Raw genomic sequence first — 22117 nt, 5'->3', positions numbered from 1 at the left:
TGACAGAGGATAAATAGTCAAAGTGAATGACTTGTTTCCATGGTGGTCCTCTATTGGTTGGCCACGGTGGTCCTCTATTGGTTGGCCATGGTGTTCCTCTATTGGTTGGCCACAGTGGTCCTCTATTGGTTGGGCATGGTGGTCCTCTATTGGTTGGCCATGGTAGTGCTCTATTGGTTGGCCATGGTGGTCCCCTATTGGTTGGCCACAGTAGTCCTCTATTGGTTGGCCATGGTAGTGCTCTATTAGTTGGCTATGGTGGTCCTCTATTGGTTGGCCATGGTGGTCCCCTATTGGTTGGCCATGGTGGTCCCCTATTGGTTGGCCACAGTGGTCCTCTATTGGTTGGCCATGGTAGTGCTCTATTGGTTGGGCATGGTGGTCCTCTATTGGTTGGCCATGGTGGTCCCCTATTGGTTGGCCATGGTGGTCCCCTATTCGTTGGCCACAGTGGTCCTCTATTGGTTGGCCATGGTGGTCCCCTATTGGTTGGCCATGGTGGTCCTCTATTGGTTGGCCATGGTGGTCCTCTATTGGTTGGCCATGGTGGTCCTCTATTGGTTGGCCATGGTAGTCCTCTATTGGTTGGCCATTGTGGTCCTCTATTGGTTGGCCACAGTGGTCCTCTATTGGTTGGCCATGGTAGTCCTCTACTGCTATTAACCCAACCACCCAACTATATGTGATGAAGTGAAAAGGCCCCCCCCCACCAGCTAATATAGAACATGAACTGTGGGCAGAGACGGAGGCATCGATTTTTTTCAAAGGTACAGGATTGTTTAATTTATTCAACCCCATCTGAACATATTATATTTTTTACCATTCCCAAAAGCGCCTGGTGCACATACAGTTAGGTATTATATCTCAGACTGACTTACTAACGCCAGATAGCTTAAAACAATGAAAGAAAAACCTCAATGTAAATTGCACTAGAATGATACATTTATGGATTTTCTTAGAGGTATTGTTTTCACTTCATTCAACCCGCCTACCAGACACCCGCCCTTCATCCACACAGTATTTCATGACCCTAAACACACAGATTTAACCGTGGGGACTGCAGATGAGACCCACACATCACTAGTTGGTACCCCAACACTGTTACTATCCATTAGGTTGCTACCCAAACGATGTTACTATCCATTCTACCATTAGGTTGCTACCCAAACAATGTTACTATCCATTCTACCATTAGGTTGGTACCCCAACACTGTTACTATCCATTCTACCATTAGATTGGTACCCCAACACTGTTACTATCCATTCTACCATTAGGTTGGTACCCCAACACTGTTACTATCCATTCTACCATTAGGTTGGTACCCCAACACTGTTACTATCCATTCTACCATTAGATTGGTACCCCAACACTGTTACTATCCATTCTACCATTAGGTTGGTACCCCAACACTGTTACTATCCATTCTACCATTAGGTTGGTAACCCAACACTGTTACTATCCATTCTACCATTAGGTTGGTACCCCAACACTGTTACTATCCATTCTACCATTAGGTTGGTACCCCAACACTGTTACTATCCATTCTACCATTAGGTTGGTACCCAAACACTGTTACTATCCATTCTACCATTAGGTTGGTACCCCAACACTGTTACTATCCATTCTACCATTAGGTTGGTACCCCAACACTGTTACTATCCATTCTACCATTAGGTTGGTGCCCCAACACTGTTAAGCTGAAGCATTGACCAAAGATAGGGGTCAATCTCCCGAAGAAGGTTGATCATCCTGGAACACGACTCAGTTCCTTTTCTCAACACCATGTCGATGATGTCACGTGCCTTCTCTGCCCTCTCAGCGATCACCTTCACTGACTCCATTTCCTCCTGGTTGATGACTGTGTGTTGCAGGAGTCCGTCCAGCAGTTCATTCAGGACAGGTCTTGACACTCGTTTCACAAACTCTGTCCGTACAGAACGCAGCTGCAGTTTTGCAGAACGAGCCGGACCTCCTGCCCCCAACAAGAGTCAGGTTACAAAATGATTACATTTGTACATTTACATTTCAGTCATTTAGAAGCAGACTACTAAAATAAAAGTATTGAGAAAACATTCTCTTTTACAATAACGACCTGAAAATATCACATATTCACATTTAGGGGCGGTTTCACAGACATAGAAAAACAGACTGGGGCATTCAGAACCAGGCTAATCTACATCAACTCCTGGAGGAGATGTCATTGGGGCATTCAGAATCAGGCTAATCCACATCAAGTCCTGGAGGAGATGTCATTGGGTCATTCAGAACCAGGCTAATCTACATCAAGTCCTGGTGGAGATGTCATTGGGTCATTCAGAACCAGGCTAATATACATCAAGTCCTGGAGGAGATGTCATTGGGGCATTCAGAACCAGGCTGATCTACCTCAAGTCCTGGAGGAGATGTCATTGTTCTTGAAGACAGTATTTTATAGTCTGGACTAGTCCAGGTCCAACAGTAAACCCTGTTGACTGACCCTCAAGTCATTGGTTTGTACATTGCATTCGGAAAGTATGACTTGTTCCACATTTTGTTACGTTACAGCCTTTTTCTAAAATCAATCTATACACAACATCCCATAATGCCAAAGCAAAAACAGGCTTTTGCTAATTTTTACACATGTATTAAAAGATACTCGAAATCGAGCTGATGGATCTTGTTTCCATTGATCATCCTTGAGATGTTTCTACAACTTAATTGGAATGAACCTGTGGTAAATTCAATTGATTGGAATGCACACACCTTTCTATATAAAGTCCCACAGTTGACAGTGCATGTCAGAGTAAAAACCAAGCCATGAGGTCGAAGGAATTTGTCCGTAGAGCTCTGAAAAAAAGAAAATCTCGAGGCCCAGATATGGAGAAGGGTACCAAAAAAATCTGCAGCATTGAAGATCCCCAAGAACACAGTGGTAGCCATCATTCTTAAATGGAAGAAGTTTAAAACCAACAAGACTCTTCCTAGAGCTGGCCCGCCCGGCCAAACTGAGCAGTCTGGACAGAAGTGCCTTGGTCAAGAAGGTGATCAAGAACCCAATGGTCACTCTGACAGAGCTCCAGAGTTCCTCTGTGGAGATGAGAGAGCCTTCCATACCTTCCCTTACATAAGGACAACCATCTCTGCAGCACTCCACCAATCAGGCCTTTATGTCAGAGTGACGGAAGCCACTCCTCAGTAAAAGACACATGACAGCCTGCTTGGAGATTGACAAAAGGCATGATAAGACTCTCAGACCAGGAACAAGATTCTCTGGGTTTGAAACCAAGATTGAACTATTTGGCCTGAATGCCAAGCTTCACATCTGGAAGAAACCTGTCACCATCCCTACAGTGAAGCATGAAGGTGGCAGCATCTGTACGGTGAAGCATAAAGGTGGCAGCATCATACTGTGGGGATGTTTTCAGTGACAGCGACTGGGGGACAAGTTAGGATCAAGGGAAAGATGAACGGAGTAAAGAACAGAGAGATCCTTGATGAAAACCTACTCCAGAGCGCTCAGGACCTCAGACTGAGGCCCTTCCAACAGGACAACATCCCTAAACACACAGTCAGGAAAATACAGGAGTTGCTTGGGGACAAGTCTCTGAATGTCCATGAGAGGCCCATCCAGAGTCCGGACTTGAACCTGATCTAACATCTCTGGAGAGACCTTAAAATAGCTGTGCAGCAACACTCCCCATCCAACCTGACAGAGCTTGAAAGGATATGCAGAGAAGAATGGGAGAAACTCTGTGCTGAGTAAAGGTACTGAATACTTATGTAAATGTGATATCTGTTTTTGCTTTGTCATTATGGGGTATTGTGATGTCATTATGGGGTATTGTGATGTCATTATGGGGTATTGTGATGTCATTATGGGGTATTGTATGTAGATTGATGAGGAAAGAAAACAATTGAATCCATTTTAGAACAAGACTGTAACGTAAGAAAAAGTGGAAAAAGTCAAGTCAATACTTCCCGAATGCTCTGTAACTCTCATGGTTACTTACTAGTTGAACTGGTGTCAGCGATGTATTCATCTGAAAGATAAACAACATGAGGTTATATCACTCTAAATAGCATCTGGTACTAAAGTACAAAGTTATGAATGACATAGGCTCCTTCCTACCTGTTGGTACTATTTCTTTCCACGCTGTCGTCTCATCATCACCAAATAATTCCATCGCAATGTCAATCCCTGTCATTTTCACAACCGCCCTGAAAAAGCTTGGTGTGGTGTCTCTATGTATGAGATGAACCCTCTGGAGGGGGAGAGAGATGGTGAGAGAGAGAGAGAGCGAGAGAGATCAATGCATAGAACTGTGACTGACATGTCAGATTCATGTTCTTAGTCTACTAAAACAGTACCGGTGGATTGATGGAGGTTGAACAGGGAATGTTCAGTCTGAAGGAACTCTTCAGTTTGAAGGACCGCTCTGGTCTTGTGTTGGGAAACCTTTTAGACCCTTGAAACTTTATTTCCTGTTGTTCCACAGCCTGCGAAACGAGGCATGGAATACCCAGCCAGTCAATGTATAGTCTTACTCAAACATTATTCAGAAAACTAGCAACACACTTATCTTCATGTAATGAGTGTCAACATAAACTGCACCATTGGTTAGTTAAGGTCATCTCTATAATAATGGTCTCTCACCTGTATTTGGCCGGGGTTACTGGGGAACAGGTACAGGCGTGGAATTAATGTTTCCCTTTTCACTGTCAGATAGAGCATCAGCTCACAGTGGACATCTACGTTCCAAGAAAGGATATAGCTCAGTATAACAGAGATAGCTGAGAACTTGGGATGGAGAATCTTAGCATGGAATCTGGTGACCTCATGCACTTCCTCTAAAGACACTCCGTGTTCCTCTACATGAAGAATCTTCATCTCATTCCTCAGGGAAGGGTTGGTCCCTGAACAACACAATAAAAAGGAGACAGAAAGACAAATATTGTATTATTCATCCAACTAAAACACAAAGAATATGCAGTACCAGATCACAGTAAACTGAAACTCCCAGAACAGTTCATTCATTAACTCAGGAAGTGAAACTCAGTTACATGGAAACATCTTTCTGAATATTATTTCTATATGGTTTTACCCAAACAGAAACAGTGTGGCAGATGAACTTCCTCCAGTTCACCCAACTCCATAGTGATGTCCAGCAATGGACCACCTTGTGTGTACTGCATGTCTTTCAGAAGTTGACTGTAGGGTTCCCAGTTCCTGAAGTGATACTTCAGAATGACATCTCTCTCACACAGCCAGCGGAGCCCAGACACTGTGCACTCATAACTCCCTTTGGGTGTCCTGTGTCTGAAGGCAACAACAAGATGTGGGAGAGAAGGTCAATGGTCAAATGGAGAGGTTGGATTAGAAGACTATTCCCAAAGGTAATGGGGAAATACACTAGCAAGTGGAATGAAATGTTAAAAGTAGTTATTTTACCTGAACATTGTCACTCCCTGGACAGTGGAAGTCAAGGGTTCAATCTGATGCCAGTGTGTGGAGTCCTGAACAAGGACAAGCATGTCAGTAATACATATGGGGCCTGTTTCCTGGACACAGATTGAGTCTAGTGCTGGACTAAAAAGCATGCTCAATGGAAGTTTCAATAGAAAGTTCTTTAAGGTCCAGGACTAGACTTAATGTGTCCGGGAAACTGGCCCATTACCAAAGTAACGAATCTAATGTATTTCCTCAATGCTACATGGAATGCTGGTGATTTATCAATTAAACTGTCTAATGATAAAATATGACAACAGGTAAAGTCCTGCATGCCTCCAAGCAGAACACAGGACTGTCTATATCCCAGTATGAATGGTTGGTCAGAACACACCTGGCTTTGAGACTGTGTTTATATTACTAAAGCAGAACACAGGACTGTCTATATCCCAGTATGAATGGTTGGTCAGTACACACCTGGCTTTGAGACAGTGTTTATATTACTAAAGCAGAACACAGGACTGTCTATATCCCAGTATGAATGGTTGGTCAGTACACACCTGGCTTTGAGACAGTGTTTATATTACTAAAGCAGAACACAGGACTGTCTATATCCCAGTATGAATGGTTGGTCAGTACACACCTGGCTTTGAGACAGTGTTTATATTACTAAAGCAGAACACAGGACTGTCTATATCCCAGTATGAATGGTTGGTCAGTACACACCTGGCTTTGAGACTGTGTTTATATTACTAAAGCAGAACACAGGACTGTCTATATCCCAGTATGAATGGTTGGTCACTACACACCTGGCTTTGAGTCTGTGCCTGACTCCTGCAGGTATGTAAAAGTAAGAATTGACATTATGACTTACCTCAACATGTTCACAAGTCTTACAGCTCTGAGGAATCCCTGAAGTCAAAAGTAGTTTAAAATTGACAACATAATAATTCATTAATAATTATTATATAGACTTGTAATAAAAATGAATATAACTTATATAATATAATAATATATAATGTTTTGTAGACGTTGGGGTCTGATTTCTGGTAGATTCTAGGATGAGAGCTTAAAGGTAGAGTCAGCTAAATTATGTTGTACGAGCAGCACCACAGATATTGTGATGAGCAAGATGCCCGACTTCTCTCTCACACAGTCACACAAAGTATCTGCCCAGGTGCAAGGGTTCTCTTCACTCTCTTACAGTGTGGTAGTCACGGGACCAAAACAGCAGAGAAGATTAGCCTTGCTCTCTAATGTTCTTTGTTGTTATGGAAGTTCACCCATTATGCTGTTTACCTTTGTGCGTCTACGTCGTATCGCTGACTCTACCTTTAAGTTTGTTTTCACCAAATAGATCATGATTGTGTTCCTTGTCAACTCAAGTATAATGAATGCTTTTTATCGTATTTTGATTTTTAAAACAATTATCAGTTAACTCACATGTCTCAGGTCCAGGCTTGATCCAACACTCTCCACCATGGTCGCTGGTGATGGACAAGCAGGAGGACAGTGATTAAACTAAATATAACTTATAAAGGCTTGATATAGCATACATACATACGGTCTAACTGTCTATAGGTCCAACAGAACACAATAAAACACACCACTACTACTAATCTAACTGTCTGTAGGTCCAACAGAACCCAACACACCACTACTACTAATCTAACTGTCTGTAGGTCCAACAGAACCCAACACACCACTACTACTAATATAACTGACTGTAGGTCCAACAGAACACAACACACCACTACTACTAATCTAACTGTCTGTAGGTCCAACAGAACCCAACACACCACTACTACTAATCTAACTGTCTGTGGGTCCAACAGAACACATTAAAACACACCACTACTACTAATCTAACTGTCTGTAGGTCCAACAGAACGCATTAAAACACACCACTACTACTAATATAACTACTACTAATCTAAGCCCATAGAAACACATTGAAGAACACATACATAGAAGACAGTCAAAAAATAAATCATAAGACAAGGTTTTGAAGTGTCTTTCCTACATGTAGGAGATATAAGAAAGCTTTGGCAATATGTTTTGGGGGGTTAGTGACAACACTACCTTCAAATGGAGAACACCATCGTGTTCGTGAAAATCGGCCCTTTTCATTGTGGGGTCAGATGAGTTTGTAGCCAAACCGGTTCTGACGCTACAAACACAAGTTAGCACGTTGACAGTTCTGACAAAACGCTCTGCCACCTTTCACCGTGGATGAGGTGGATTGAAACACAGATATATCTATCTTAAACTGGCGGATGTGTCACACCCTGATCTGTTTCTCCTGTCCTTGTGATTGTCTCCACCCCCCTCCAGGTGTAGCCCATCTTCCCCATTATCCCCAGTGTATTTATACCTGTGTTCTCTGTTTGTCTTTTGCCAGTTCGTCTTGTTTGTCAAGTTAACCAGCGTTTTTGTTCTCAGCTCCTGCTTTTCCCAGTCTCTCTTTTTCTCGCCCTTCTGGTTTTGACCCTTGCCGGTCCTGACTCTTAGACCACTTGCCTGACCACTCTGCCTGCCCCTGAGCCTGCCTGTACCTTTGCCCCACCTCTGGATTGTTGACCTCTGCCTGCTTTGAGCGGTTTATCGCCTGCCCCTGTTGGAATATTAAACTATTGTCAATTCAATGTGTCTGCATCTGATTCCTGATAATACGAACTGGCCATGACTGACCCAGCCAGCTGCACAACGCCATCTCCACCCAGTGAGCCACCATCGATAGGCACGAGGAATTGCTTCGTCGCCTTGTGGAGGGGGGTCCAAACGTTGGCTGAATGCCATGACCGGGCGTTGGACAGTTTGCTGGAGCAATTCCACGGGTTGTCGGGGAGGCAGCCTCAGCTGCTAGCAGCGCCGTCTGATTGGTCACTCCACCTTCTCGGGAGCCCCGCTTACCTCCTACAGAACATACCTCCTTACCTCCTACAGAACATTTCAATGGAGAGCCGAGCACCTGCCGGGCATTCCTAGCTCAGTGTGCTCGTCTTCGAACTTCAGCCTTCCTCCTTCCACTCGGATCACTCTAAGATAGCCTACCTTATCACGCTGATGTCCAGGAGAGCTCTCACCTGGGATACTGCCATGTGGGAACAACAGCCGGCCAAATGCGCTAGTCTGGAGGGGTTCGTGGAAGATGTGGGGAAGGTTTTTGATGCCCCATTCTCCGGGCGAGAGGCCCCCCGGAAACTAATCCAGCTTTGGCAGTACTCCCGCACATTGGAGGCACTGAGGCACTGAGGCACTGTTCGATATGTTTCTGCACAATGTCTCGAAGGAGGTCAAGGACGAGCTTGCAGCGCGGGAGTTACCTACGGAGCTCAATTCCATCATCACTTTGACCATCTGAATCAATGGGCGATTATGGAACAACGGAGGGAGAGGAAATTGGACTACGATGGTTCCGGATGTCGCCGCGTTTGTCTCCACCTGCACGGTCTGTGCTCAGAATAGATGTCATAGATGGCTCTCAAAGTGCTTGATAGGAAGCCCAATAGCCATCATCATTGTCACATTCTTAGAAAGCATGAGCTCTTGAGTTGGGAAAATCTTGTGCAATACACCGACGCATGTCTTGTATTCAAGATCCTTAATGGCCTGGCTCCCCCTCCACTCAATATTTTTGTTAAACAGAAAACCCAGACATATGGCAGCAGATCCACAAGGTCTGCCATGAGAGGTGACTGTATAGTTCCCCTAAGGAAAAGCACCTTTAGTAAATCTGCATTCTCTGTGAGAGCTTCCCATGTCTGGAATACACTGCCATCAGACACACATAACTGCACCACATATCACACTTTCACAAAATGCTTGAAGACATGGCTAAAGGTCAATCAGATTTGTGAACATGGTCCCTAGCTGTGTGTTGCCGCTTTCCATGTTGTCTGTTGTCTGTAGCTTGTGAGGTGTGGAAACACTTTGTTGCTTTTATTAATTTTGTCTTGCTGCTTTTTGTTTTATGTTGCTCTGTCTGTATGCTACGTCTTGCTTGTCCTATGTTGCTCTGTATGCTATGTCTTGCTTGTCCTATGTTGCTATGTCTTGCTTGTTCTATGCTGCTATTGTCTATATTGTAATTGTTTTTAATAACCTGCCCAGGGACTGCGGTTGAAAATTAGCCGGCTGGCTAAAACCGGCACTTTTACTGAAACGTTGATTAATGTGCACTGTCCCTGTAAAAATAAAAATAAACTCAAACTCAAACTCAAGAATAAGACTACTCGGCAAGCTCCGGCTGGTCTTCTGCAACCACTGCCTGTCCCTCACCGTCCCTGGTCCCACATATCCCTGGATTTCGTAACGGGTCTCCCACAGTTTGAGGAAAACACTGCCATCATGACCATGGTTGACTGGTTTTTCAAGGCCGCTTACTTCATTCCACTCCCAAAACTACCCTGGTCCAAGGAGACGGCCCAGCTCATGGACCAGCACGTCTTCCGGATCCATGGACCTCCCGTGGACATGGTCTCCGACCGGGGTCCTCAGTTCTCATCCCAGTTCTGGAAGGCGTTCTGCACCCTCATTGGGTCGTCGGCCAGCCTGTCCTCTGGGTTCCACCTCCAGTCCAATGGCCAGTCGGAGCGAGCCAAACAGGATCTTGAGACAACTCTGCGCTGCCTGGTCTCCTCTAGCAGGAGGAAGAGATCAGCGCACCTTCTGCCCAGATGTTTGTCCGCCGCTGTCGCCGTACCTGGAGGAGAGCCCGGTCGGCCCTCCTCAAGACCACCTCCAGGAATCGACGACAAGCGGGTCACCATCGGACCCCGGCTCCCCGGTATCGTCTTGGGCAGAAGGTATGGCTATCCACCCAGGATCTGCCGCTCCGGGTGGAATCCCACAAACTCTCCCGCAAGTTTATCGGCCCATTCCCAATCTCCAAGATTATAAGCCCCTCTGCTGTTCTTCTTCTGTTGCCCTGTACCCTTTGTATACATTCCACCTTTCATGTGTCCAGACTCAAACCAATGTCTCACAGCCCTTCGTCTCTGGTGTTTCCAGGCCCACCCCTCTACCGGCTTACACAGTGAGGCATCTCCTGAAGATTCGACCTTGGGGCAGGTGGTTCCAGTACCAGGTTGACTGGGAGGGTTATGGCCCAGAGGAGAGGTGATGGGTCCCTGCCAGGGACATCCCGGACCTAGGCTTCATCGCAGATTTTCAATGCTGACACCACGGTCAACCAGGTATGCCCCCAGGTAGGACGCCAGGTGGCGCCCCTAGAGGGGGGGGGGGCACTGTCACTCCATGATCTGTTTCATCTCCTGACCCCTCCTGTCTCAGCCTCCAGTATTTATGCTGCAGTAGTTTATGTGTCGGGGGGCTAGGGTCAATTTGTTATATCTGGAGTACTTCTCCTGTCCTATTCGGTGTCCTGTGTGAATCTAAGTGTGCGTTCTCTAATTCTCTCCTTCTCTCTTTCTCTCTCTCGGAGGACCTGAGCCCTAGGACCATGCCCCAGGACTACCTGACATGATGACTCCTTGCTGTCCCCAGTCCACCTGACTGTGCTGCTGCTCCAGTTTCAACTGTTCTGCCTTATTATTATTCGACCATGCTGGTCATTTATGAACATTTGAACATCTTGACCATGTTTTGTTATAATCTCCAACCGGCACAGCCAGAAGAGGACTGGCCACCCCACATAGCCTGGTTCCTCTCTAGGTTTCTTCCTAGGTTTTGGCCTTTCTAGGGAGTTTTTCCTAGCCACCGTGCTTCTACACCTGCATTGCTTGCTGTTTGGGGTTTTAGGCTGGGTTTCTGTACAGCACTTTGAGATATCAGCTGATGTACGAAGGGCTATATAAATAAATTGGATTTGATTTGATTTGACCTGTCCTTGTGACCGGCTCCACCCCCCTCCAGGTGTCGCCCATCTTCCCTATTACCCCCTGTGTATTTATACCTGTGTTCTCTGTTTGTACGTTGCCAGTTCGTCTTGTTTGTCAAGTCAACCCGCGGTTTTGATCTCAGCTCCTGCTTTTCCCCAGTCTCTCTTTTCTCGCCCTTCTGGTTTTGACCCTTGCCTGTCCTGACTCTTAGCCAGCATGCCTGACCACTCTGGCTGCCCCTGACCCTTGACCCTGAGCCCGCCTGCCGACCTGTACCTTTGCCCCACCTCTGGTTTACTGACCCCTGCCTGCCTCGACCTGTCTATTGCCTGCCCCTGTTGGAATATTAAACCATTGTCAAATCAATGTGTCTGAATCTGGGTCTTACCTTGATTCCTGGTAGGATGATTGAAGAGGATTTTGTTATTATGTTACCTAGAATGATTGTTACCTAGATCGATGACTCACCTTTGATTGTGTCGATCGTCTATCTGACACAGAGTGACTGAGGAGGAGGAAACCTCAAACCCAAACCCAGGATAGAGGGGTTCAGTGAATCTGGTGTGTTCTGTGTAAAGGTGTGTCAGTGTACCAGAGGAGGACACACTATAGAAGGACAAAGTACCAGCTGACCAGTCCAGATACACTCCAACTCTGTTAGGAACTGGATCAGAGATGGATCTTCTGACACTGACTCCGGGATGGTAAAAGTCATAACCGCTATCAGAGCAGAATAAACACCAGGACTTCCTATTGAGTCCAATCCAACTGTCATCCTCATCTCCCCTCCTCTTCATTCCTTTGTACACCACACCGATGTAAATCTGGTCACCGTCCATCTCCACCTCCCAGTAATAACGACCTCCAGATAAGCCTTCTCTGCAGAGAACTTGGAAAAGACAATCAAATCTGTCTGGATGGTCTTCATAATGTTGCTTCTCCAACACCCATGTCACCTTCCTGTTCCCCTCAGAGAGTATCAGGTGTGGGTTTACTGTATTTGGGTCCAGGGTGAGATGACAAGCATCTGTAGACAAAAAGGAGAGTTTGATCAAACCACATCTTCATATAAAATGTTACAGTGCAAGTATTGATTAGTTACTATAGTTCTGAATATACAGTTAATTAAGAAGAACAAGTATTGATTAGTTACTATAGTTCTGAATATACAGTTAATTAGGATTAAAGAGACTTACATTTACTCAGCCCTGATTTCAGCCTGCACTCTCCACCATGATCCACACTGTAGGAGAAACAGGTTATTGACTGACAAAGACCTAATAAAGCAGTCAACATTTAAACCATATTGTTGTGTTCTGGTGCACTATCCAAGTTCATTACTAGAGACATACAGGTATTCTATCCTACCTACTGCATACAGAACAGAGTACAATTCATTACTAGAGACACACAGGTATTCTATCCTACCTACTGCATACAGAACAGAGTACAATTCATTACTAGAGACATACAGGTATTCTATCCTACCTACTGCATACAGAACAGAGTACAATTCATTACTAGAGACATACAGGTATTCTATCCTACCTACTGCATACAGAACAGAGTACAATTCCAACAGGATATCAATCAGAGATGCAGAAGAAGAGTATTCATGTGGTGATGATGTATGCTGTGTTGGAGTGCTCAGCCTGCTTCCCCCCTAATTATACCATCATGCCCTCATGTTACTGAACCTACTCCACTACATACAGTGGCAAGAAACAGTATGCGAACCCTTTGGAATTACCTGGAATTCTGCATAAATTGGTCATCAAATGTAAACAACAATAGACAAACACAGTCTGCTTATGCTAATAACACACAAACAATTCTACGTTTTCATGTATTTATTGAACACACCATTGTCACGATGTGGCCCTTTTTGGGGTGTATATCGTGGCTCCCCTCTCACTCTCTCTCCCACATCAGGTTTTAAAACGGTCATAAACTCCTGCTAGAAACTCTCTCTCTTTGCTGCCATGGAGTATGGAGCAAGAGATCCTATCCCACGGAGTATGGAGCAAGAGATCCTATCCCATGGAGTATGGAGCAAGAGATCCTATCCCATGGAGTATGGAGCAAGAGATCCTATCCCATAGAGTATGGAGCAAGAGATCCTATCCCATAGAGTATGGAGCAAGAGATCCTATCCCATGGAGTATGGAGCAAGAGATCCTATCCCATAGAGTATGGAGCAAGAGATCCTATCCCATAGAGTATGGAGCAAGAGATCCTATCCCATAGAGTATGGAGCAAGAGATCCTATCCCATAGAGTATGGAGCAAGAGATCCTATCCCATAGAGTATGGAGCAAGAGATCCTATGGAGAACAAATCATTTTTATTTACAAACTCCTAATCCCCAAACTAAATTTGGGGGAATGTGGGAATGGTCCATGGACACTTAAGAGACAGTCGTGTCGTTTTATTTGGTGATCTCATGAAGGACAGGAAACACACGTAACTATATCTCTTAAAAAGTGTACATTTTCCCAGCTGTCAGGTTTACTTTTGAATGTTGTATAAGATGGATGAATAAGTAGAAGAATACTTTTGAAAAAAAAGAAAACAGTGTGATTTATTCTTCTAAATGATAATTGGTTGTTTTACGGTAATTTATGCAGTCAGTAGCCACGCCCAGGTGGGCCACAAACACGATGAGACCCACCCCTTTTCTACTCAAGTATAAAAGCCCCCCTCCGTGACCCAATTCACACCAGACCACGTAAACGACGATGTGCTAAGGTTGCATAATGGTCAAATTTTCAAAGACCAAAACATGGCGGGGTACGCTGGTTAAACATTACAAGTCTAACAGAGGATAAGACTAGAAAACATGGAGCTGGTTTAAGAACTACAACTCTTACATGTTAAAATGGTTAAGAACTACAACTGTTACATGTTAAAATGGTTAAGAACTACAACTCTACAGAGACCATTCAGCTGTAGTTTTGGCTGAACGGTTGGAAAAGAGTTCAACTCTGAGACTATCGATTGGATTTAATAACTGGTTGAAGCTCCTTCAATAACCTCAAACCAAATGTTTTCTGTTGTTGCGGATCAGACCTGCACAATGGTCGGGAGAAATTCTGGACCATTCATCTTTACAAAACTGTTTCAGTTCAGCAATATTCTTGGGATGTCAGGTGTGAACCGGTCTCTTGAGGTCCTGCCACAGCATCCCAATCGGGTTGAGATCAGAACTTCTGTGTTTTGGGTCATTGCCCGGTTGCATCACCAATCTTCTGTTGAGCTTAAATTGGCGGAGAAGATAGCCTTCCTGCAAAATGTCTTGATCAACGGAAAAAATGAATTCCCAAATTTATAATAGCAAGGTGTCCCCGAGTCCCCGAGGCAGCAAAGCAGCCCAAAACAATGATACTCTCTCCACCATACTTTACAGTTGGGATGAGGTTTTGATGTTGGTGTGCTGTGCCTTTTTTTCTCCACACATAGTGTTGTGTGTTCCTTCCTTCCAAAAAACTAAACTTTAGTTGCATTATAATATATAATATAATATTTTGCCAGTAGCTCTTTTTCTTCAGATGTGCAGCAATGTTTTTTTCTGGCATCTTCCGTGGCGTCCTCCCTTGAACACCATTCTTGTTTAGTGTTTTACATATCGTAGACTCGTCAACAGAGATGTTAGCATGTTCCAGAGATTTCTGTAAGTCTTTAGCTGACACTCTAGGATTCTTCTTAATTAACCTCATTGAGCATTCTGTGCTGTGATCTTGCAGTCATCTTTGCAGGACGGCCACTCCTAGGGAGAGTAGTAACAGTGCTGAACTTTCTCCATTTATAGACAATTTGTCTTGCCGTGGACTGATGAAAATCAAGGCTTTCAGAGATACTTTTCTAACCCTTTCTTAATCTTAGGTCTTCTGAGATCTATTTTGTTCGTGCTTCACATCAGGCAATGTTTCTTGTGAATAGAAAACTCAAATTTTGTGAGTTTTTTTTATATGGCAACGTAGCTCTAACCAACATCTCCAATCTCGTCTCATTGATTGGACTCCAGGTTAGCTGACTCCTGACTCCAATTGGCTTTTGTAGAAGTCATTAGCCTAGGGGTTCACATACATTTTCCAATCTACACTGTGAATGGTTAAATTCTTTATTCAATATAGACAATAAAAATACAATAGTTTGTGTGTTATTAGTTTAAGCACACTGTGTTTGTCTATTGTTGTGACTTTCATGACCAACTGATGCAGAAATCCAGGTAATTCCAAAGGGTTCACATCATTGGTATTGCACCTGTATGACACAACCGCTGCTCACACTATTAGGACATCTATTCTGACTTACTTCAGCTTCATCAGTTTATATGTGGGATCCACCAGAGCAGCTGAAAGCAGTTCCCCTGCAGAGTCTCCTGGGTGATTGTAGCTCAGGTCCAGCTCTTTCAGGTGGGAGGGGTTTGACCTCAGAGCTGAAGACAGAGCAGCACAGCCCTCCTCTGTGACCAGACAGCCAGACAGCCTACAGAGAGACACAACAGCTGTCTCGGTTGGTGTACTGGTGTCAATCGTCTTGTAGGACACCAATACATTTGTCCATGACACAAACATTTTGATGAAATATTAGATTTTCAGAGTATTTATTTCACTAAGCTCAGTACCGACCTGACTGAAACAGCTGTACTTACCCCAGTGTGTGTTTACAGTCTGGATCCTCCAGTCCAGCAGACAGCAGTGTAACTCAGCTCAGTACCGACCTGACCGAAACAGCTGTACTTACCCCAGTGTGTGTAGTTTACAGTCTGGTGCCTCCAGTCCAGCAGACAGCAGTGTAACTCAGCTCAGTACCGACCTGACTGAAACAGCTGTACTTACCCCAGTGTGTGTTTACAGTCTGGATCCTTCAGTCAAGCAGACAGCAGTGTAACTCAGCCCAGTACCAACCTGACTGAAACATCTGTACTTACCCCAGTGTGTGTAGTTTATAGTCTGGATCCTTTAGTCCAGCAGACAGCAGTGTAACTCCTGAGTCCTGCAGGTCATTGTCTCTCAGCTCCAGTTGTTTCAGTTGTGAGTTGGGTGAACTCAGGACTGAGGCCAGATCTGAACAGCAACCCTCTGTCAGACCACACTGACCTAGACTAGAGGGCAGAAGAACACATGATTAACACATGTTTAAAACATCCACATAATAACTCATACTGAAGATAGTTAACTCACACCAGTGTCTGTATGTTGCAGAGTGGACTGGTTAGTCCAACACAGAGCAGCTCCACTCCTCTGTCTCCCAGGTCATTGTAGCTGAGGTCCAGTTCTCTTACGGGGGAGTTTGGTGTCTGCAGAGCTGAGGCCAGAGTCTCACAGGATTCATATATGAGTTTACAGCCGGCTAGTCTGGAGAGAGGAGATATAGTGATACACTTTTTCTAACACAGGCTGGACCTCTGCAGGCAGAATGAGAGCAAAATACACTGACCCCAAAAATATCAACTCAACATGCAACCACTTCAAAGATTGAACTGAGTTCATTAGGAAATCAACTAATTTAAATTAATTCATTAGGCCCTAATCTATGAATTTCACATGACTGGGAATACAGATATAATTCAGAAAACCAGTCAGTATCTGGTGTGACCACCATTTGCCTCATCTCCTCTTTCGTATAGAGTTGATCAGGCTGTTTATTGTGGCCTGTGGAATGTTCTCCCGCTCCTCTTCAATGGCTGTGCAAAGTTGCTGGATATCGGCGGGATCTGGAACACGCTGTCGTACACTTTCGATCCAGAGCATCCCAAACATGCTCAATGGGTGACATGTCTGGTGAGTATGCAGGACATGAGAGAACTGGGAAATGTTTTAGCTTCCAGGAATTGTGCACAGATCCAATATGGGGCTGTGCATTATCATGCTGAAACATGAGGTGATGGCGGCAGATGAATGGCACGACAATGGGCCTCAGGATCTCATCACTGTATCTCTGTGCTTTTTCAAATTGCCATTGATAAAATTCAATTGTGTTCATTGTCCGTAGCTTATTCCTGTCCATACCATAACCCTCCCGCCGCCATGGGGCACTCAGTTCACAAAGTTGACATCAGCAAACCTAAAATTAAGTTGGATGCGGCTTATGGTAGAGAAATAAACATTGAGTTCTCTGGAAACAGCTCTGGTGGACATTCTTGTAGTCACCATGCCAATTGCATGCTCCCTCAAAAGTGTCATGTCTGCAACAGTAGGGACATGAGAAATTCATGTTCAAGTCATCAAATGCTCTGAAAAAAAACAATTATCTGCAAAAAACAAATAAATTGCTAGCTAGCTAGCTACGTCTATCTTCGCTGGACCTGTGTTCACAATGTATCCAATTGACTTCGCTAGTCCTGTGTTCACAATGTATCCAATTGACTTCGCTAGTCCTGTGTTCACAATGTATCCAATTGACTTCGCTAGTCCTGTGTTCATAATGTATCCAATTGACTTCGCTAGTCCTGTGTTCACAATGTATCCAATTGACTTCGCTAGTTCTGTGTTCACAATGTATCCAATTGACTTCGCTAGTCCTGTGTTCACAATATATCCAATTGACTTCGCTAGTCCTGTGTTCACAATGTATCCAATTGACTTCGCTAGTCCTGTGTTCACAATGTATCCAATTGACTTCGCTAGTCCTGTGTTCACAATGTAACCAATTGACTTCGCTAGTCCTGTGTTCGCAATGTATCCAATTGACTTTGCTAGTCCTGTGTTCACAATGTATCCAATTGACTTTGCTAGTCCTGTGTTCACAATGTATCCAATTTCGGTTTTGCTTTCTGTAACTTTGTTGCTTGTCCTCTCTGCATGTATAGGCGCTTATCGCGTCATCATATCTTTTCCAGCTGTCCCGTAATCTGATTTGAATGTGCATTCTAGAATGCCCTTCTAGCCAATCAGAAATGAGCCTTCAACAATGCTGAGGAATAACTCATGCTAAAAACATACCAACTCACTCAAGATATTTAACCTTTGTGTGGTGCCTCCAGGACTGTGGCCGGGGGATAGCCACTGTTTTGAGCGTCAGCTACACCCCACAACCAGCATTGTAGGTTGCAGCAAGCTAGGCTGCCGCAAGCTAGGCTGCCGCAAGCTAGGCTGCCGCAAGCTAGGCTGCCGCAAGCTAGGCAGGGCTATATCCACTCCTGAGTCCACTTAGCCCCGTTATGCAGCAACGCTCCTGGGACATTTAAGGTGTTGCTTTAGTTCAGCAAGGGAGAGCTCCTGGCTGGACATTGTGGTCTCCACAGGAAAACTAGCCGGACTGCAAGTGAAGCTGGGTAGTAGCCTAGCTAGTTTTCATTCAAGTTAAGTCTAACTCTAGGTTCAGATCATTAGAGCCTTTAGTTTTCAGTTACAGTTTGATAACCTTAGTGATTCTATTATTTTGAATAAATGTGCCAGACTAGCAGGTTTACTCTCCTATGTGTTAGACTGATATGGTTCCATCCTGCCAGCCACACCAAGAGAGTCGTAACATTTATTTTATATATTTATCACATTTTATGTATATGTAATAACTACGAATAAATAAACAATAAAGAAACAGGGGATACTGAAGATATTTAACTCACACTAGTGTCTGTATGTTGCAGAGTGGATTGGTTAGTCCAACACAGAGCAGCTTCACTCCTCTGTCTTCCAGGTCATTGTAGCTGAGGTCCAGTTCTCTCAGAGGGCAGTTTGGTGTCTGGTGAATTGAGACCAGAGTCTCACAGGATTTATATGTGAGTTTACAGCCATCCAATCTGGAGAGAGGAGATAATCTGTTAGATATACAAATCCTTCATTATAATGATACTGTATACATCAACTCAATAACATAACTCACAGTGATCCAGTCTGGAGAGAGGATATAGTCTGTTAGATATACAAATCCTTCATTATAATGATACTGTATACACATCAACTCCATAACAGAACTCACAGTGCTCTCTTGCAGGTTTTCACTACCGGCATTAACCTCTGATAACCTTTCTCTGATGTGTTGTATCTCTTCAGTTTAAACTTCTCCAGCACCTCCTCTGACATCAGTAACAGGTAGGCCAGGGCTGAACATTGGTCAGGTTTTAGTCTTGTTTCTGAAAGAGTTCCTGAATGCAGGGAGTTCTGCATGTCTTCAACTAGAGAGTTGGCACCAAGTTCATTCAGACAGTGGAACAAGTTGATGATCCTTTCTGGTGAGGATTCCTCCTTGATCTTGTCTGAAAGGAATCTGACTGTTCTCTCAACTGTTTCCTCATTGGTCTGTGTTGTACTTCCTGTCTGTGTCAGAAGGCCTCGTAACAGATTCTGATTGGACTCCAGTGAGAGACCCAGAAGGAAGCGGAGGAACAGGTCCAGGTGTCCATTCTCACTCTTCAAGGCCTGGTCCACTGCAGTCCTGTGTAAGTCAGACAACTGGATTGACTCCTTCTCGTCATAATCACTAGTGGGGGAGAAAACATTTTCCTTCTTGTCCAAACAAGATTCTAAAGCATGCACTGCTGCTAGAAACTCCTGAATGCTCAGATGCAGAAAGCTGTAGACCTTGTCTTGGTACAGCCCACATTCTTCTTTAAAGATCTCTGTACACAATGCTGAGTACTCTGACGCCTCTGTGACATCAAGGCCACACTCTCTCAGGTCCTCCTCATAGAAGATCAGGTTGCCCTTCTGCAGCTGTTGGAAAGCCAGCTTTGCCAGTTTCAGGATCATCTCTTTGTCTGACTGAGACAGTTCCTTGGGGTTTGTCTCTGTGGCTTTGTTGTACTTCTTGTTCTTCGCAATGATTTGGATGAGAATGAAATGTGAGTACATCTGGGTCAGAGTTTTGGGGACTTCATCCTTCTCTGCCTCTTTCAGCATCATCTCAAGGACAGTGGCTGATATCCAACAGAAGACTGGTATGTGGCACATGATGTGGAGGCTCCTTGACGTCTTCATGTGTTTGATGATTTCATTGGCCAGATTCGGATCTTTGATTTTCTTCCTTAAGTATTCCTCCTTCTGTGGATCATTGAACCCTCGTACCTCTGTCACTTGGTCAACACACTCAGGAGGGATCTGATTGGCAGCTGCAGGCCGTGAGGTTATCCAGAGGAGAGCAGAGGGAAGCAGATTCCCCTTGATAAGATTTGTCAGCAGCACATCCACTGAGGTTGGCTTCGTGACATCACAGCATTTCTCATTGTTTTTGAAGTCTAGAGGAAGTCGACACTCATCCAGACCATCAAAAATGAAAACAGTTTTGGTTTCACCATCTTCAATGCTGTCAATCTCTTTCAGCTCTGACAAGTAGTGGGAAATATGTTGCATCAGACTGTATTGGTCCTTTTTCAGGTTCAGATCACGGAAAGGAAGAGGAAACATGAAATGAATGTCTTGATTTGCTTTTCCTTCTGCCCAGTCAAGGATGACTTTCTGCACAGAGACTGTTTTTCCAACACCAGCGATTCCTTTTGTCAGCACAGTTCTGATTGGTTTGTCTTGTCCAGGTAAGGGCTTGAAGATGTCATTGCATTTGATTGGTGTCTCTTGTGTGGATTGTTTCTTGGATGCCATCTCTATCTGTCTAACCTCATGTTCATTATTGAGCCCTCCACTTCCACCCTCTGTTATGTAGAGCTCTGTGTAGATGTCTTTGAACAGACTTTGGTTTCCATGGTGTCCAATTCCTTCAGATATGTGTTGATACTTGTGTTTCAGTTTAGCCTTAATCTCTTGTTGGACTGTCAGCAGAGTTTGACCTGAATGAAAACAATGAGAGTTGGGACTCATAAGTTTGTTTGTGTGTTTGAAAAAGGCCTTTGTACCATTCTTTGTAATATTGTATGAAACACAGTCTTACTTCTTCTGTCCAGAAGGTTGTGTGTGATCTTTAATGCATCCTCACTGTCCAAACTCCCCACTTCATTATTTTCATCTGGTAATGGTTCCTGGCTGAAAGCAGGTGGCTGATCACTCCTCATTGATAGCAGGCTGGTTGTAGGTGACTCTGCTCTGGGCTTCTGGACACTGAACAAAACAGGGAGACAGATCACCTCATCAAAATCAAATCAATACCTCATCTACTTCCTTTCAAAAACACTTATATCTTTAAGAGAACTGTATATTTTACATTTAATCTCTTACCTCTTCGAACTGGTGTCTTGGGTAATTCTGGAGGCAGTGTTCCCCTCCTCTCTCTCCCCAATTAGACTCATTTTAGAGGCAGTGGTCTCCTCCTCTCTCTCCCGATATCGACTCCTTTTAGAGGCAGTGGTCTCCTCCTCTCTCTCCCCAGAGAGACTCATTTTAGGTGTAAGTCGCAGCTCACTCAGCTACAATAAGAGATAACAGAACAGTCAATATTTCTGAACATTGAAGAACCATTAACAATGACAACACATTTACTGTCTTTGGTCAAAGAGTTAAATCAGAGAATTCATGTTGCATTTAAACATACGCCTTCCAATATGTTATTAATTTGATTTGACTTGGATCCCGATAAGCTGAGTCCATAACAACAGCTAGTCTACCTGGTTGGATCCCCTGACTCCATAACAGCAGCTAGTCTACCCGGGGTAAACACAACTAAAAGAACATTACAGTTTAGACTGAAAGACGTTAGTAGACATTATGAACATTTACCAAGGATACATTACAAACAGTTAAAATAGCTGGCAGGTATTTGTTCTATACCAAGTGTAAGGTTCTGCTTTTTCTTTGTGTTCTGGAACGTATCCCTGTTTCTTTGTGGTCTGGAGCGTAGCCCTGTTTCTTTGTGTTCTGGAACATAGCCCTGTTTCTTTGTGTTCTGGAACGTAGCCCTGTTTCTTTGTGTTCTGGAACGTAGCCCTGTTTCTCTGTGTTCTGGAACGTAGCCCTGT

General features: G+C 44.2%; 1 protein-coding gene across 1 annotated transcript; it reads right to left on the bottom strand.

Moving 5' to 3' along the window:
- Positions 1-11733: 11733 nt before the first annotated feature.
- On the bottom strand, positions 11734-21541 carry LOC139395342 (protein NLRC3-like). Its single transcript, XM_071142910.1, has 9 exons — positions 21381-21541; positions 21097-21263; positions 19195-20995; positions 18842-19015; positions 16455-16628; positions 16202-16375; positions 15583-15756; positions 12466-12512; positions 11734-12296 (listed from the first exon to the last, which is right to left on the bottom strand). The coding sequence occupies exons 1-9, from the start codon at positions 21539-21541 to the stop codon at positions 11734-11736; spliced, it is 3435 nt and encodes a 1144-aa protein (XP_070999011.1).
- Positions 21542-22117: the final 576 nt, after the last annotated feature.

The sequence above is a fragment of the Oncorhynchus clarkii genome, unplaced genomic scaffold (genome assembly GCF_045791955.1).
Source record: "Oncorhynchus clarkii lewisi isolate Uvic-CL-2024 unplaced genomic scaffold, UVic_Ocla_1.0 unplaced_contig_9080_pilon_pilon, whole genome shotgun sequence".
NCBI lineage: Eukaryota > Metazoa > Chordata > Actinopteri > Salmoniformes > Salmonidae > Oncorhynchus > Oncorhynchus clarkii.
This window is presented reverse-complemented; position numbering and strand designations above follow the sequence as displayed.

Excerpts from the sequence above, each read along its gene's own strand:
- LOC139395342 (XM_071142910.1), bottom strand. The coding sequence starts at position 21,541 with ATGAGTCTCTCTGGGGAGAGAGAGGAGGAGACCACTGCCTCTAAAAGG. Across the intron at positions 20,996-21,096 it reads CAACCTTCTGGACAGAAGAA|GTCAAACTCTGCTGACAGTC; the intron begins GTAAGACTGTGT and ends GTTTTCATTCAG. Across the intron at positions 15,757-16,201 it reads TATAAACTACACACACTGGG|GCTGTCTGGCTGTCTGGTCA; the intron begins GTAAGTACAGAT and ends GTCTCTCTGTAG.